Raw genomic sequence first — 17,923 nt, 5'->3', positions numbered from 1 at the left:
TAAATAAATAAATTGAATAGAGTGCATAAAACAAATAAGACATTAGTAGTGAATTGAAAGAGAGTATAAATTAACACGAATCTAATGAGATCTCAAATAAAATATTATTTTTTCTACATATCTCTTAAAAATTATAGTCAAACTTCACTCTATTTAAAATGAATTATTTTAAATGTGAATAACATTATACAACAGAGACTATAACTAAAACGTCTTCCAAAATCCAATTTTTCTATATTAATTTTTTAATAAAAAACCTTTGTCTCCCCGGGGTTTATATATACTCTTCATAAATCATAGCCTTTTATAATTCTCTCTCAAACACCCAAACAACCCCTAATTATCGCTCTACCTCCACTTTGAAAACTCTTTTACTCCAGCTTTTCTGTCTGCTTCATCAGTTAACAACATTTAATCAAAAAGTACAAAACTTTTTCCCTCTTTTGACTTGTGATTTTCTGGGTTTTTTCTTGTGACTCCAAAAAATATAAAATTAAATTCATCTCACCAATATCTATCTAATAAATAACTTTGTATACCAAAAAAAAATCATTGAAAATGATGGTGGGAAATATTTCCAGTAGTGTGGATGAATATAAGGCGTTGTTCGTTGAAGAGACAAGTTTTTATAATCGGATATTCTTGGGAAGTATTTTACCCCCTATTTTGTGGGAAAATCTTCCCCATTTCTTCCAAACATGGCTTAGAAACTACATTGGTGGAAGTTTATTGTATTTGGGATCTGGATTTCTTTGGTGCTTTGTTATTTACTATTGGAAGCGCAATCTCTACATTCCTAAAGGTAATTCTTTTTCTTTGATTAAAAATTTCTTTTATGGAATACCAATATTTTTTTGTTTTCGGTTGATCCAAAATAATCCGCTCTGATATCATGATAAATTTGTTATCAGATTTCATCTTAAAATAAATTGATAATAGTAAGAGTATCCCATCAAATTTATATTTTGGTCACACTCTATAGCTAATTTTTCCATATGAGATCACATGTAAGTTTTTCAGCTCTTTGTTATCGAGCTTGTACACAATAAAGGAGGTTCCATCTTAAAAAAATTAGTAATAGTAGGAATATCCTATCAAACTTTTATTTTAGTCGCACTCTCTAATTTTTCGATGTAAGATCATATGAGTTTGATACCATAATAAATTTGTTATCCAACTTCTACATATTAAATGAGGTTTCATCTTAAAATAAATTGGTAATAGTTAAAGTATCCTATCAGACTTATATTTTAATTGCAGTCACTAATATTTTAACGTGAGATTACATATGAATTATTTTTGTAACAGATTTTTTTTTTAAGAAAACTATGGATATATTTTTATTATGTGAGAGCTTTCTTAGAAAAACCTTTTTCTGTATCTTTGCATTTGTATTATAAAATTTTAAAAAATTTATGATGTACTATAAGATACGTACTCACTCCCTCTAATTGTGAGGAAATATCCAATTTGAAATTTAAGGTAAAGAGACCATAATTAAAAGTTATACTTCTAAAAATTAGGAGGATACCATAATAAAAAGGTTTTCAAATATACAATTAAAAAAGAGATTACCAATAAAAGCTTTTGTGTTTGTTAAATTTACATTTTTGGAGATATATTTGTTTTTTGGGATGAATTGTCGCTATCATCTATAATTAGAACTGACAATTTGATTATCAAGTTTGTACGGAGGTAGTATTGATTTCCAACAATTTGATTTAGATTTAATTTTACAAAAATTAGATTAAAATAGTCCACATTTTGAGTTATGAATACTATTCATCGTTTAAGATTATTTTTCATTGTGTTTAATTTGCAAGATAAAATATAGACAAGTGAAATCTTGTTTGAATCGCCCGATCGCATACTTTTGAAATATTAACTTTGTATAATTTCTAGATTTGTATAATTCAACATATAAATGAATAAAATAACATTGAATTGCGTAAAAAGTTAAATGTGTTAAGTATACATGAATGGAGCAAGTATAACTTTCTCGTAATACTTAGAGTATGTATTTTGCTAAAACAATCGTGATTATTTGAAAAGATAAATAAAATCTGGAATTATTATGAGTTATTAATAAAATTATTTTAATAGTATGAATTATTTTGAGTTAATCGATACTAAAAGTTATTTTTAGTGGTTAAGTCATATCATATATTATTTTTAACTAATTTTCCCTAATTTTATAGATTTTATAACCTCCTTTTTTTCAATTAGTTTAGTTTAATTTATACTGGTGTTTAGTAAAACAAAGGAAATGATAAAAAAATATGAATAATTTTTCAATAAAGAAAGTTAAAATTGTCTATGAGAATAGAAAGAATATACAAATTCATTTACAAATACTAAAATATAACAAATTAATTAGGCATATTTAAATGATATACATGATTGTGGCTGTTTCTATACAGAATGTTTTTTATTAAATTTGTTATGTATTTGATTAATTGTTAGTCACTACTAAAAGTCATATGACATTTTTTATCTCGGAAATATTATGTTACTTTAAAAAAAATAAATAAAATGATATATTTATTGGGACCAAGGGAATAATTAATTTTTCTGTCCTATTTCTTTGACATTTTTTAACTCTAGTTTTTAGTTGGGACTTGGGAGTGGGGAAAGGAATGGTGGAGTGGAGGGCAAGTGGGGTAAAGGGGAAAATTATGTTGGTATTTTTTGTGTTAGTTTTTTCTAGTCACTAAATGTCTAAATTGCCAATTTTAAAAAATTATAATATTTTAGAATATTCTTGATGGTCTAGAAATAAGTTTACTTCGCTCTTTTGAATAGTATTTGATTTTCAAAATTTAAGAAAATTCTCTGAACTTATCCTTATAAAAAATACTGAGGATTTATGATTGAGTATTAAATAAATTTATATTTTATACATTAATTAAATTTTTAGTGATAGGAGAAAATAATGAATTCATGTTGATTAATTAATTTGTGACGGAGGTAGTAATTATTTAAAGAATAATATTTTTCCTATTAGTGATACACATTGCTGATATTTTATTTCCTAATATACTCACAAAATTAATAATACAATATAATTAGCATCAATTAATAAATTAATTTTTCGTTTTAAATAAGCATCCAATATGGATATAAAAGATACATTATAATCAACACATTTAAATCAATAATCATATGATATTTAACAATAATACAAAATTTAAGAACAATATGTAATAATGATAATGACAACATTGTGATATTTTGGAGGAAAAATATTTTATGAAAGTAGCACACTGCACATATGCATTTTCAGATAAAATAATTTGCATCTTTTATTTGATTGTGTCGATATTTGAAGTTCAATTTTGATAATTTGAGGTGGAATTTGGTAAAAATTATTGTATATTTATACAAATCATGGAAATTGTGACCAATTTTAAATAAATAAAGTATACAATATGATTGAAAATGTTCGAGAATGTGTACGTTTTGGCCATTTCGAGGGTATATTGTTTTGCCAATTACAACATTATTCTATGTATGTTGGTTATGGAACATTCCTTAGATTTCAAACTATTTAAATATGATGATTCTTTCATTACTTGCAACTTTTGTGCAAGGAGTATTTTATAAATGCATGTTAGTCCTAATAGTCAAGACATTCTTTTGGCCCGAACCCAAACCCATCCCAACTGATTTCAATCGGGTTGGATGTTAATGGTGCCTCTGCCTGACTTACGATTATTTCGAGTAATTATTTAACGTATGTGTTTTTTGAGCTAAGGGTCTTATTGGCTGCAATCTTTTTATATCTTTGGTGAGGATATGGTCTGTTGTCATCCAACCCTGCTCAAAACCTGATCATATATTACGTGAGCAAAATCTATTAAATATGATGATGAGGTCATTCACTTTGATTACAAGCGGATTAAAAATACATTAAAAACTTTTATTTATTTATTTATATTTATTTAAAAACCTACTACTAATTAAACTATTACAAAATCATTTGTCTTTCATATTTGTGTTTCTCAACGTTGTTTTGTCTTTTAGGCATACCTGACATTCAGCTGAAACTTCTCTTTGACCTAACAAAGTACTCAGAGTAGGAGTGTAGTTACAAAAACATTGGTGTGTCACTATCTCTCTCTCTCTAGCTACAAGTTCCTAGATTTAGTCCAACCTATGACTCCATTTGACTCGTAAATACTTCACTTCTAACATGCATGCAAATGTCTTAGTTTTAATCATCATTTTAGTATATCATAAATATAGCTAATTTAAATAATTTAAAGAGAAAATATAGAAAAACAGTTTAATATTCTAAATAAAAAGCGTCCTTTAAAAATAGAGATGAATATAACACCAAAACCATATGAGTAAAGCTACTTTCAAAACACACAAGTTAATCTATGGCAAAGTTAATCATTAGAATAGTTAACTAAATAAATAAAAGAATAATTTAAACATTAACAAAACAAAGGTAGATAAAAAGACTTACTATTATAAATAATACTCCTAAATCATAAAGTTATTTTTATTGACTTTGTTGTATAATATTTAGGTGGAATAAATTAAATGTGTAAATTAGAATTTAAGAACAATTGTGGGGTCATGACTCAGATTAAAAATATATTATTTTTAATAAATTAAATTAAAATTAAATATATAGCAAATTTAATAACATAAAACTTAAACATATAGAGAGAGCGCCTATGTTAAGAAGCTTCTTCAAAGTTGAACTGAAGTAGGATAGTTTTAGTTTTAGGAGTCTTTCTAACTTGGTTAACTATCATGGGTATAATTGCCAACTACATAATGTGCACGACCAAGACTCATTAGAAAGTATCTTTCAATTAAGGAAGTTGTATAAAATCTTTTGAGAATTACCTTTTTATTTTCTAATTAATTAAACTAAAACTAGATTTAAAAATTAAAAAAATAACACATATGTGAGGGTAAAATTGTAAAAGTGAATTAATCTAAAATCTAAACTATATATAAGTTTGGAGAAATAAGTTTTCTCGAATTTTTATTTTTACACTTTAGGAGGCAAGTACCAAATGAGACAATAGTCAACTTCAGATTATGTTCCCCAAATAAGGAATGTATTTTTTGTTATATGATCATGATTTAAGATAAATTTGTAAATTTCTTTAATTCATGTCATAACATAATATTTTGAATTTGCACGAAACTTAAGAGAGATCAAAGTGTTTATATCATTTCTTATCATGTTTTATTTTGTAGAATTTTTTTGCTGTCTTTTTAACGATTATAGAAGTATATAACATTTACAATTGTTATTTCTATGAAAAATATTTGAAGTTGGACAAATATTAAAACTAATTTATATCATTTTTGTAATTTTGAATGTTTTAGATTGCATTCCATCAAAAAAAGCAATGATTTTACAAATATGTGTAGCAATGAAGGCCATGCCATGGTACACACTTCTACCAACATTTTCAGAGCATGTAATTGAAATGGGATGGACAAGATGTTTTCCAAGGATAAGTGATGTTGGTGTACCAACTTACTTGGGATACATTCTCATTTACCTTTTAATTGTGGAATTTGGGATTTATTGGGCACATAGAGAATTACATGACATTAAACCTCTTTACAAGTATCTTCATGCAATTCATCATATTTACAACAAGCAAAATACTCTTTCCCCTTTTGCAGGTCAGCTTACTCCGACTATTTTTTTTTTTTTTTTTATCCTTTTGAATTTTTATATTAGACTGATAATTAAAGTGACAACCTTTTAAATATACTAATGCAACAAATTTTAATGCACAAAGAGAGTATTTGATTACTCCCAATTCCTTTGAATTTGAAAATATTTTAAGTTTTACATTTATTATATAACCGTCTTTTTTGGGATTTTGGTGAACTAAAACTAAATATAATTATAGAAAACTTAAAATTTATTAATAAATGATGAAATAAATTCTAATATTAAGGCCCTAAGACTTAAGATTATGTAAAAGTAAATTGATTATAAATTTTTCTATATTCAATATTATATTCTTGAATATTTAATTGTTGGAACTCAAAGTAATGAGAATTATTAGATGCAAAATCTTTTTTTCTATGTAAATTAGATGAAAAAGCATTAATAATATTTATTGTATAAATAATTTTTTTCATATATAAAAAAGTGGTGACTTTAACATTGTCCTCAAACCTTGAGATAAATTAGTTAATTTTTTAATTGATTTCTTTAAGATTATAAATAGTAACTTTAAAATAATAAGTGATCAATTTAAACTAGAAAAAGTGACGATTTTAAAATTATAAGTGATCACTTTAAGATTATAAGTAATCGCTTTAAAATAATAAGTGTATATTAAACTATTCAAATAAAAATAATTTAACATCTTATTTGACAAAATAATTTGACCATAACACACTCTTATTTGAGAATTTGAGATTTTATTTAACATCTTTGTATCCATAACGATAAATAATTGGGTCATAAAACAGGTTTTCAAAATTAATTTGGACAAATACCTTTTTCTTGTTTTTAATTATCATTTTGGCTCTAATGACTTTTGATGTGACAAAGCTCGTTTTTTCATACTCTGTCCCACAAAATTTATTATGGAGTAATTGTAGAAATTATACAAGAAAAGAAAATTGATATATCATGGAAAAATGTATTAAAGATATGTAAAGATAAATTAAAAAAGAATGTGAATTTATTTGATGTAAATGTCTCATTTTTTATGGGTTTATTTAATCTATGCTATAAGTGCATATGTTAAGAGTCATTAATTATCTCATTCAAATAATTTTATTTATAATAACTCTAAGAGCATATTTAAAAGAATATTATTAAAAGAAGTTGGTTGAATGAGATAATTAATATTCTTAATTATGTGTGGTTCATATTTATTCCAGCCTCATAAAATTCTTCAACTTTAATTTATTATTTATTTACTTACATATCTAAATTTTGTGCAAAATTAATTAAAAGGATACTTGTGTTGAGATAAGGGAGTATCAATATTGACGGACGAAAATATCAAACATTCAATTACTCTAATTTACAATTATAAATAAAACAACTTTAAACATAGTACCGCTTGATTTGATGATAAATAATAAATTTTATGTAATTTTAGGGAACACTTTCTCCTCTCACTGAAAATGGAATATTTATTTGTTCATGTTATTTAATGTGTAAAATCTCTTATTATACATAACAAAATTCAATAAAAAGTGAATATTAATAATCTTTGCATTGAGATGAATCAAATAATATCTCACTTGATTATATTTTAATTTATAAATTAAAAATAAAATACAAATTAAAAGTACTGAGTAAATAGTGTCAAAAAATAAATATTTCTTTTCCAGTGAACTGGAGCTAGTAAAAAGAAATCCAAATTTTTAACTTGAATTTTCTTATTCATTCTATGGACTTTATAAAATGAATCACATTTAAATGAGGTTTAGAAGAGTCAAATATATGCAATTTTACTATTTTAGCGATAACAAATATATCGGTAATGAACATCAATTCTAAATCTGCATCACTCAAATAATTAAGAATGACACATAATTTAATAGATGTTTGACAAACAATTAATAGTTGATCAGAGTGGCTAATTTGACGGACTAATTTTTATGAAACTTGTTCGAATCACTTGATTTACCCCAATAAGCTCTTTTTTATATCCTAAATTACCAAACACTATCCAATATATAAAATGATAACTATATTATGATTGCTTATCATTTTAATGTATATTATTTATTTAATTAACTTTTTTTTTAAAATTTTCCCTTTGTTTGATATAGGTCTTGCATTTCATCCCCTTGATGGTATTATCCAAGCTATACCTCATTTCTTAGCACTATTTCTTGTGCCAATACACTTTACAACCCACATAACCCTCATTTTCATAGAAGGCTTATGGACAGCCAATATTCATGATTGCATTCATGGCAAAGTATGGCCGGTGATGGGCGCCGGCTACCACACCATCCACCACACCACATACCGGCATAACTATGGTCATTATACATTATTGATGGATTGGATTTTCGGAACCCTTCGAGACCCTACACTCGACGATGATGACTTCGAGTTTAACAAATCGAAGAAGGTTTGCTAATGTATTATACAGTAACAACGCCAAAACTTTAATTTTAAAAGATTAAGATTGGCGATATTCAAATTAGGGATTGCATTTGGTTAAATGTTTAATTTCTTATTGTATCAATGTATATTCTTTTTGGTGTGGGTGGGGGATATAGTCATTAATTTATTTCAAAATTGAAAAATATATCTCTTAGGAAGGATTAAAAATTTAAAATACATTAGGACTTTGGGAAATTCTAGCTTTAGTTTGTGAAATCAAATTGTCTAGTTTGTGCAAACAAATTGTTGTAAATTCCAATGTGCATTGAGCTTCTTTCGTTCATAAACATTTTTTTGTTTTACTATGTTAATGTTATGTATGTATCTATGTAGTATTTGAGAGAAAATAAAACTTTTTATACTTGTAAGAATTTCTCTATTAAATTATGTAATTTATTGTTTTCGAACAATGTTTGTAATTATAAATTATGTATGAAAACAGTCTATATTTTTTCTTTAATTTTATCTTTTACACTTTAAAATATATATCTATCTGTTTTATTTAACATTATGGTTTTATTTTTTTTTATATATATCCATTTTTATTTATTTCCATTTATTTTTATAGAGTCGAGAATGTTTTTAACCAATCATAGTGAGTTATTATGCATGACCATACCAAAAAAATGTTTGATGTTTTGTAAAAATGATTATACTATGCAAGTGTCACCCCACATATATATACTTTTACTACTTTCTTTGAGCTTAAAGTCATAATGACTACCATTGTATAGTACCTACCCTTATACTATAAGACACTTTTTTTCCATAATTTCTTCTACATTTTTTGGGTAATGATTATTTCCATGGATTCATCCCAACCCTTGGTCAACAAATACCAGCATAATGAGTTGCGATCATCATGAAGTATTTGCATGCTTATTGAATGATTGATACAGGATGTCATTGTCATTCACTCCTTATTTATCATATTTTTGCGCAACAAAAATAGGACTATCTTTACTCTTTGACTCTTCTAATGATCTAATGGTCAATTGATGCTTGGGTTCGGGCTCGGTCTCACGGTCGTACTCGCTCTTGTGCTTACGTATTCGATACTTTAGGTTGATGGTTGAAAATTTATGATATATACTATGTTACATGTGAACTCTTTAAAATAGAAGTATGGATACAATACATATCCTCTTTGACTTTTCATACATGATAATGGTGCAAAATATTGATTCTACTTGAAATAGTTATGGGTCATTTAATAATATTGTGAAAATGATATATTATTTGTAGATGAAAGAACTTACACTATATTTGGATAAAAAATTAGAAGAGAAAATAAAGGAAGGGAGGGGTAAATAAGGAGAGTGTACCTTGTTAGTTTAAAAGGGAAGGAAAAACGAAAGAAAATGAGTGTTTTTCCTTCAAATCATTCCATTTTAAGAGAGATTGTATTTTTAATAAAATTTGTCTATGTTTTACCTCTAAATCCTTTCACTCTAAATTTCTCCTCTATCTTTTTATTATCCAAATAAGAGATTTTTATCCTTTTAAGTCACTTCCTTTTATTTTCCTTTATTTCTCTCTATCCAAACATACTGTTAGAGATTATTAACAAGTCGCATTTGTTAGTTGTAAGTTAATTTTATTTAAATGTAATAAAGAAAGGTCAAAGGGAGCCACCTTTTTAATTAATATAGTGAAGATAATAAGAAATCATCTAATATCTCCTTGAAAATTAAATCCTCAACTATATATTATATGGTTATGAGGTGGGAAGCAATCTCAATATTGTAATAGCATTATATCCAAGTTGAGTATAGCCTTATTGGGTATACATGGCTTTCCTCAAATATTTATTTATTACACAATTTTTATATTTATGAGGGTGATTAATTTTAGTAGTATTTTAAATGCATAAAAAATATATGTGTAGGTTTATGCTCCTGTTTTTTCGATCTAAAGATTTTTTATATAAACAAAATTAGAAATGTACACTAGAAATTCTTGCGCATGGTTATCATTATTTATAAATTGTTACCCATTCAACTTTATAGTACAGCTGTATAGATGTTAAAAAAAAAAGGAATTAAAAATTAAATCTACATTTGTAATAAAAAAATATTTACGCCTTTCATCTTAAATTAGAGAAATTGAAAGCAATATTTTCGGATAAGTTAAATTTTTTATAAGCGAACTTCAAAATATCTAATTTTATTTAATTCTTTAAATTTTACTTCAATGCATTTTCACAATTCATTTGATAAAAATTACCTTTACTTTATTGCATTTACGTTTTTTTGAGAAGATTATTGCATTTACGTTCTTCCCTTTAATTTCATTTTTATTCTCAACCATAAATTTTTTTAAAAAAATCTTTTGTTGCAACTAATTTGTTGGAAAGAGTATAGTTTTGAATATATAATTTTGCATCATTAGAACTCAACCATTAAAAGATAAAAGGTAAAGATGAAGGACACTTCCATTACTTAACTTATAAAATATTAAATGTCAACTAATTTAGTGGGTAAAGTAACAGTATGAGAATATTATTTATACATAAATATATAATCAAACTCTATATATCACATTTACCCTTATAATTCTCTTTTACAAATTTGAGAGGCAGTCTCTTTAATAGACCATCTCTAATTAGACCGGCCCATTTTATATTTTTTAAAATATTGTAAATAGGCATTAAGAATTATGTAAGTAGACATTTAAGATATTGAAACTAGACATTAATGATACAATAAGTACGCATTAAGGAGAATGTAATTAGGCATCAATAATACAGTAAGTAGACATTAATCTTTAATGGGCTAGACTTAAGATATGTCTTTCAAAAAGACGTTCTCTCAAGAGACTAGCTGATTCTCTTTTAAAAAATAAAAAAGAATAGTTATTTGGGAGGAATCATCTTTATGGCCCATATATAGAAAGTAAAGTTTAGATAGCAAAGGCCACAAACCTTGCCAAGGACATCAGATTTGCATAGAACTATGATTAGATCTTAAAAGACTCACCACTTAGCGTAGAGATGAACATAAATCAAATTTGAATAATATCGAATTTGAATTTAGACCTACGAATCAAAGACTAGAGACCTATATCCATCCCTAAAACCGTTATGAAAAATGAAAATAGGATACCAAAAATTTATGGATAGTTTTTCGGTGTAGTTACAAAGTCACAACTCACAACAGATTATATAGAATTTGTTTACGCTATGTTTGGGAACAATGATTTTATTGGAAAATTTGAAATTAGTTCAAATTTTTTATATGGAAAATCAAAATTTTTCAAATTTGAATTTGAATCAAATTCCACCATTGTTTTTAAAGTAGTTAAAGTTGAGAATTTGAGAAAAATTACCCATTAAGGAAATTTCATAGGGTGACTCTAAGTTTTGAGCTTTTTCCCGTGATGAATACATGTTTACTTTGTTCATCTTATTTCTTCACAAAATTCATCCCAATGTACCATTTGGAAAATCGTAATTTTTTTTGTTGTGATGAATACATTTCGTACATTTCTTAATAAATTTACACCTCAAATCATTTTCATTACTATTATTTTGTACCAACAATCAAACAGACTGTATCTATTGTACTCTAGATGAAACTTGGCCAAATTGGGTTACTAATGAGCTTATTATGCTCAAATGATTTGCCTGTGTAAGAACATTTACCATCCAGGTATGGATCAAAACATCTCAACAATTAACAACACTCAAATTTATACTTTTGGAGTTATTAGTTAATACACATTGTTACAGAATCAGTGTAAGAAATAAAATCCCCTTTGCAACAAGCCAAAGGTTGTCACAATCGCTCGTGACTCGTAATTGAAGATCGAACTTTCGATCACCATAATAGTCCCTTTTTTCTCCTAAATCTGTCAACCTGGTCTGTGCTCATTCGCGATTTTTCGGGTTTGGAAGTCTTCTTGGATTTTTCAAGCCGGCTATCTAAGCTAATTCTCGATACTTCTGGGAGGTCAGATTTCAATTCAAATGTGCCTGCATTTGACGTTGTGGATACCTTGTTTTGGTTGTCGGACGCCTTGGTATGATTGCCTGATTCTACGGTTGACTCATTAGAAGGCTCGTTCGATGAGGACTCTACAGTCGGATCTTTAGTACCGTTTGAAGTTGGCTTCGGTTTGTTGAGAAATGATACGAACTTCTTCAAATGTCTGATATATTCTGGGTAGAGCTCGAGATTGCAATGTCCACCGCCACTGAGCCACAAGGGTTCGTACTTTTTCTTACAGAGTTCATGAAGTTGTTTCCCGTGGGAATAATCAACAACTTCATCGGATGTTCCCTGCAAGAATTTGATGCATCGACAATGATCAGCTAGTAGCATTACTAGGTGCATATTATCCAACTAAACAACGGAAAAGAAGCAACATTATATATCCAAACCGTTTTAGTTTTCGAAAAAGTGGACATAAATGCGAGCTACTAAAAGAAAAGGGTGTGCCCTGTGTGTACGATTCGTTTTATTTTCAGATTATAAAGCGCTATTCCCGATCAATATTTGTCCGTAAAACCTTCCCCGCAAGCTCCAAGGGTGAGCCTTGTATGTATGGTACAGATGGCTTTTAAGCTATATATGGGCTACATGAGCTGATGTGTATATTCAGAGTACTTATGATACCAGCAAATGACATAAGGGTTAGTATCGAAACTCTACGACTAGAGGGTTACTAGGGTGTTTGGAAAAAATAGCTTATTTGACAATTTCAGTCACTCCAATCAGTTATCAGCTGTTTCCCATAAAAAATCTTTCTATTTACATTATGAATTTTGGACAAAATTTACCGATAGAAACTGAACAAGTACTTACATGGATCACCAAGACAGGACAATTCACCAGGGCGATTTTGTCGATGTTCTGTAAGAAACAGAGGAGTAAGGGCAGTTGGCAAAAATGTCTATACAATTAGAAGGAAAAAAACTCGATTTCTTTTTTCCTGATACCTTGTATATATCAAACCAATATGTCCTTTTGACTGGATAAAGCACCCTCACTCCAGAAAGGATAGGGCTATGCAGAACAACCCCTCGAAGGTTAGGGGTGCGTGCAGCTAGATCAACTGTAGGACCGCTGCCGACTGACTGACCGTACAATATTAAGTGTTCATCTTTCACCCCATACTGCTCTTTGAGGCATTTATATGCTGCATCAATGTCGGCGTATGTATTAGATTCAGTAGGCTGTTCCAAGACAAAAACAATGGATGTTATGATCGTATGTCAAATCAAGACTAACATCGTAATAAACCTATTATACTTTGCTAGACAAGAACCGAAACAAACAAGGCTGTATTCCTATGAGGTCACAACTATAGGCATGACGGATTGAATCGCTAGAACACTCAAATTTAAAACAAATAATGGAATGGATACGCAAAGTTCAATCGGTCTCATGTGAGATGAGCATTAGTTTGGGATAACTATATAGGACTTTCCTCCACAATCTCCTCGTGTAACCCGGAAGTCATAAACATCGAACACATGACAAACTTGGGAAATGAATGCCTTGAAGAAAAGCCTATGTTTGAAAACATATGATTGATTCATCATCATCATCATTATCATCATCAACCCAATATCCCGTCTGAAAACATGGTCTATCAACTGATAAGAAAAGATGAGAGTATCAGACACTACCTTTCCTGTCGACTGTCCATATCCGGAGTAATCATACCTAAAAATATCACGACGAAAGCAATTGTAATCAGACATGTAACTTTCAGGACGTATTACATACATAAAAAATAGTAGCTATTCAACAAACTTATACCTAATGACGAGAAACTAGCCAATTTTACAAGTTTACAACATGATATTTTAGATCTTTCACCTAGTGAGAATGTTCTTTAGTTGGTTTTTGGCTTCTTGCACATATGCATCAGTCCAAGCAATAACAAATGCACTTCCAAGATCTATACAAGCAGATCGGGCCTTTTAAATACGATCTATACCCTTTCTGGTGTAGACATGATAACATATAGTTTTTTCACGATACATAGTTGACCTAAATGCAGTGTATTCCCATTTGTAATAGAGAACACGAATAGTGATAAGAGTATAGCATATTTGGGTTCCAACCATAATTTTAAGCTTTTGGTTAAGTTAGTTTCTTAACATAGTATCAAATGCCCAAGTCATGTGTTCGAATCTTATCCGCCCCTCATTTCAAGAAGAATATTAAGTGTTAGGTACGAGGAGGGCCTATGCCACATCTACACCTCCAGCCCAAAGGGCTCTCTTTTGAGGGGGCTTGATAGAGTATACAGCATATTACGAAGCTACAACCAACAGTTTAGACCTTTGATTTTGATTGAGTTGATTCGTTAACACATTATCAGATACTCAAGTCATGAATTCAAATTTCATTCACCCTATTTCAAGTGGAATATTAAGTTTCATGTGCATAAAGAGGAGGGGTTTCCACATTTTTAGCACAAAAGACTCTAATGTCGTGTGAGTAAGGCTGAACAGAGTTTGGTCTAAACCGTAAACCAAACCGGACAAAACCGTAATTTAAATATTTGGTCTGGTCTACGGTCTAAATGGTCTGGTCTGGGTTTTTTTTTTAACTGTTTACGGTCCGCTCCCGGTTTTAAAATTTTTAGACCAGACCGGACTGGAAAACCGTAATAAATTCCGGTCTGGTGAAAACCGTAAACCGTAGATCGGAACCCGTAAGTTCCATTTTATTCAAATGTTAGGGGCTTAGGGCTACTACTCCTGCCTGGCTGCCTCCTTCTCCCAACTCGTAACATTCTTCTATCTTCCTCGCCTCCTCTTTGATTCGTCGCCTCCTCTCTAATTCCTCGCCTCCTTCGAGGCTTCAACTCTTCGAGCTTCAAGCCTTCAACCCATCGACAGTCGACAGACGCCAGACGCCAAACGACAGACGGCCTCCTTCAACTCATCGCCAGACGACTGTGCTTCTGTGCTTCTTCGAGGCTTCGACGCTCCTCCTCCAATCTTCATTCTCCAATCTCACCAGTCACCACAGAATCAAGTGTAGAATCTCGTAATGTAAGTATATTGGTTGATTTTTTAGGGTTTTTTTTATCAGTTTTTGTTTAAATTCGAAGAATCTCAACTTCTCAAGTGGTAATTTTCAGTTTTATGTTAATTGGTTATGGACGAATGGATTGCTTAACTTTCAGTTGAATGTTGAATGAAATAATTGTACACAAAAAGATTATTCAGAAAAACAAGAACCCATTTCACAATTCAATAGAAACAGCAGCATCTAAAATTCTGTTTGATTGTAGTATTGAAATTTGGAAGAATCACCATTTTATTTGATTGTAGTATTAGAAGAATCAACATTCTGAAATTCTGAATGTTAAATTGTTAATTATGTTGAATGTTGAATGTTAATATGTTGGTATTACTCGTTTGATATGTTGAATGTTAATATGTTGGTATTATGCAAGAAAATGCAAGAAACTACCCCTCATTAATTAAGGTTGATATGTTGTTGATATTGGTTGATATTGTAGTCTTTGTAGACTAAATAGATTGTTGATGATCAATTGTAGTTTGCGATGTCGATGGATGAACCTTTTATAGTTTGCGATGAAAATGAAGTGGATGATCAGGATGGTAATGAAATCAAAAAGGACGAAGCTATGAGCAAACAAAGGAGGAAGCTTGTGAAACCAAGATTCGACATATGGGATCACTTCACCAAATTTACAAACAAAAATATGGAAAAGAAATGTAAGTGCAACTATTGTGGTCGTGAATATAAGTGCAATCCTAGTGTAAATGGACTAGTACTTATAGAGCACATTTAAGTAAGTGTACTAGATTTTCACTCAATAACAAATCAAATGCTACTCAAACACAATTGAGTTTTCAATCAAGTGTTAATGAACAAGGGGAACAAGAAGCTCACATAAAGAGTTGGATGTTTAACTATGAGGCTTGTAGGAAAGGCTTAGCGTTCATGATGATATATTTTGTTTACAGATTATCGTTTATCTTAGATTCTCACTCAATTAAAAAAATCTGGTCCGATCTGGTCTCTTGACTGGTCTGGTCTGGTCTGAAAAATTTTCAGACTGAAATTTCTGGTCTGGTCTGATTTTTCTGTCAAACCAGACCAGACCGGACCGTGTGCAGCCCTACGTGTGAGGGGGCGTGATTAGATCGCCTAGATAAACCAAAATAGATTGACATTAATCAACTCATGAGATTGTATGCAACAATACTCCTCCAACATTCAAAGTTATAAAATTCATGAATTAAAACCTCCAAAAGAGCCTAAACATCCACAATCATTCATTTAAAGCAAAGAATGTCACTTTAATATTTCATCATCTTATATCCTTATACAAATATACAACACATAACCCAACAATATCCATTTCAGAATTCTAAATTCTAATACCAAAAAACTGACTATAACACCAATAAAAACTCAACCAAATAGAAGATTAGAAAATTACCCCATTAGATTAACCCTAAGGCGGCTACTAAGCTCCACAAAAAGTTCAAACATTTGACCTAAATCAGCAGCATTGCCATGAGAATACAGCAAAGTCGAAGAAGCTTTAGGATGCTTCACATACACCGCAACGACATCGTTCCCTCGCCGCGTTTTAAGCTTAAGAACATCCACCCCATTCCTACTAGGAACTTCCGGTATCATAAATTTTCCGTCGCCGGAATTCTCATCGGCGACCACTGTATATGACGGAGGAGTTGGTGGGAAAAATGCAAATTTAGCCGCAATTGACGAAGTAACTCCACCCATTTTCTATATCTTTCATGAGTTTACCCTGTTTTATGCATTTTTCATCCCAAAAAACTCCTTATTAAAGAATGATTAAAGCTTATTGGAATGTTCCACCTCAAAATCGATGAAAATTAAGCTCAAACTTGGTTACCCACATAAATTTTGATCAAAAATAGAACGACCCAGTACTCTTTAAGCTCAAGCTGGATTGACCCAGAAAAAATATCAGCTCAGAATCAACAACCTAGAAAAACTTGAGATAATTTATGATGACCCTGATAATTAGGAGATAAAATATGATGAATTAGAATATTTTGAACTAAAATTTGATCACCCAGAAAGAAATTAAGCTCAAAATTGAGCTGAAACTGGAAGACCCAGAAGGTTTTTCCTACTACCCAGGAAAATTAGCAGCTGAAACTGAAATGGAAGACCAAAAAATGATACCCAGAAAAAAAATTGAGCTAAAATTGAAGACTTAGGTGCATTAGAGGTTGAATAAGATGGAGCAACTGAGAAAATGGAGCTCAATCAATCGATGGAAAAGATATTTGAACGTTGTATGAGGAAGTCAGCTTTTGGTTTAAGAGAGCAGAGAGAGAAAATGAGGGTTAATGTCATGGAGTAATGTAAGGTGATGGATTTTCGTTTTCTTTTGCCTTTTTGGAATTTGACAATAGATAAATCATACTCCCATATAACACCCCCCCCCCCCCCCCCCCCCTTTTATTTTTTTTTATTTAAAGATTGGGTCTTATCTTAATTGAAAATTAAGTATTATTTTCTTTGTCAAGATCATAGTTTGATTAATACTCCTATAAAGTTGTTATAGGGATAAATTATTAAATAAGATAAAAAATAAGAGAAAATATATAAATATAAATTTTATAAAGTAGCAGAGATGTTACAAAAATAGAAATATTATAATGTAAAAAGGAATCGATCAATGTTGGGAAAGTCTTGAAAACATAAAGAGTACTAAAGATAAATATATTTATTGTTAAGATAACACAAATAAATAAAGCTTCTAGATGATATTTTATACTTCATCATTCACACACACATATATATA

At 29.6% G+C, this 17,923-nt stretch overlaps 2 protein-coding genes across 2 annotated transcripts; one reads left to right on the top strand and one right to left on the bottom strand.

Moving 5' to 3' along the window:
• Positions 1-323: 323 nt before the first annotated feature.
• LOC130802273 (delta(7)-sterol-C5(6)-desaturase-like) lies at positions 324-8,512 on the top strand. The gene is made up of 3 exons (XM_057666218.1): positions 324-802; positions 5,353-5,658; positions 7,783-8,512. Exons 1-3 carry the CDS (start codon positions 559-561, stop codon positions 8,097-8,099), a joined length of 867 nt encoding a protein of 288 aa, XP_057522201.1. The 5' UTR covers positions 324-558; the 3' UTR covers positions 8,100-8,512.
• A 3,207-nt stretch (positions 8,513-11,719) lies between these two features.
• On the bottom strand, positions 11,720-17,536 carry LOC130802272 (uncharacterized). The gene is made up of 5 exons (XM_057666217.1): positions 16,562-17,536; positions 13,758-13,794; positions 13,065-13,301; positions 12,931-12,978; positions 11,720-12,405 (listed from the first exon to the last, which is right to left on the bottom strand). Exons 1-5 carry the CDS (start codon positions 16,867-16,869, stop codon positions 11,944-11,946), a joined length of 1,092 nt encoding a protein of 363 aa, XP_057522200.1. The 5' UTR covers positions 16,870-17,536; the 3' UTR covers positions 11,720-11,943.
• Positions 17,537-17,923: the final 387 nt, after the last annotated feature.

The sequence above is a fragment of the Amaranthus tricolor genome, chromosome 16 (genome assembly GCF_026212465.1).
Source record: "Amaranthus tricolor cultivar Red isolate AtriRed21 chromosome 16, ASM2621246v1, whole genome shotgun sequence".
Classification (NCBI taxonomy): Eukaryota; Viridiplantae; Streptophyta; class Magnoliopsida; order Caryophyllales; family Amaranthaceae; genus Amaranthus; species Amaranthus tricolor.
This window is presented reverse-complemented; position numbering and strand designations above follow the sequence as displayed.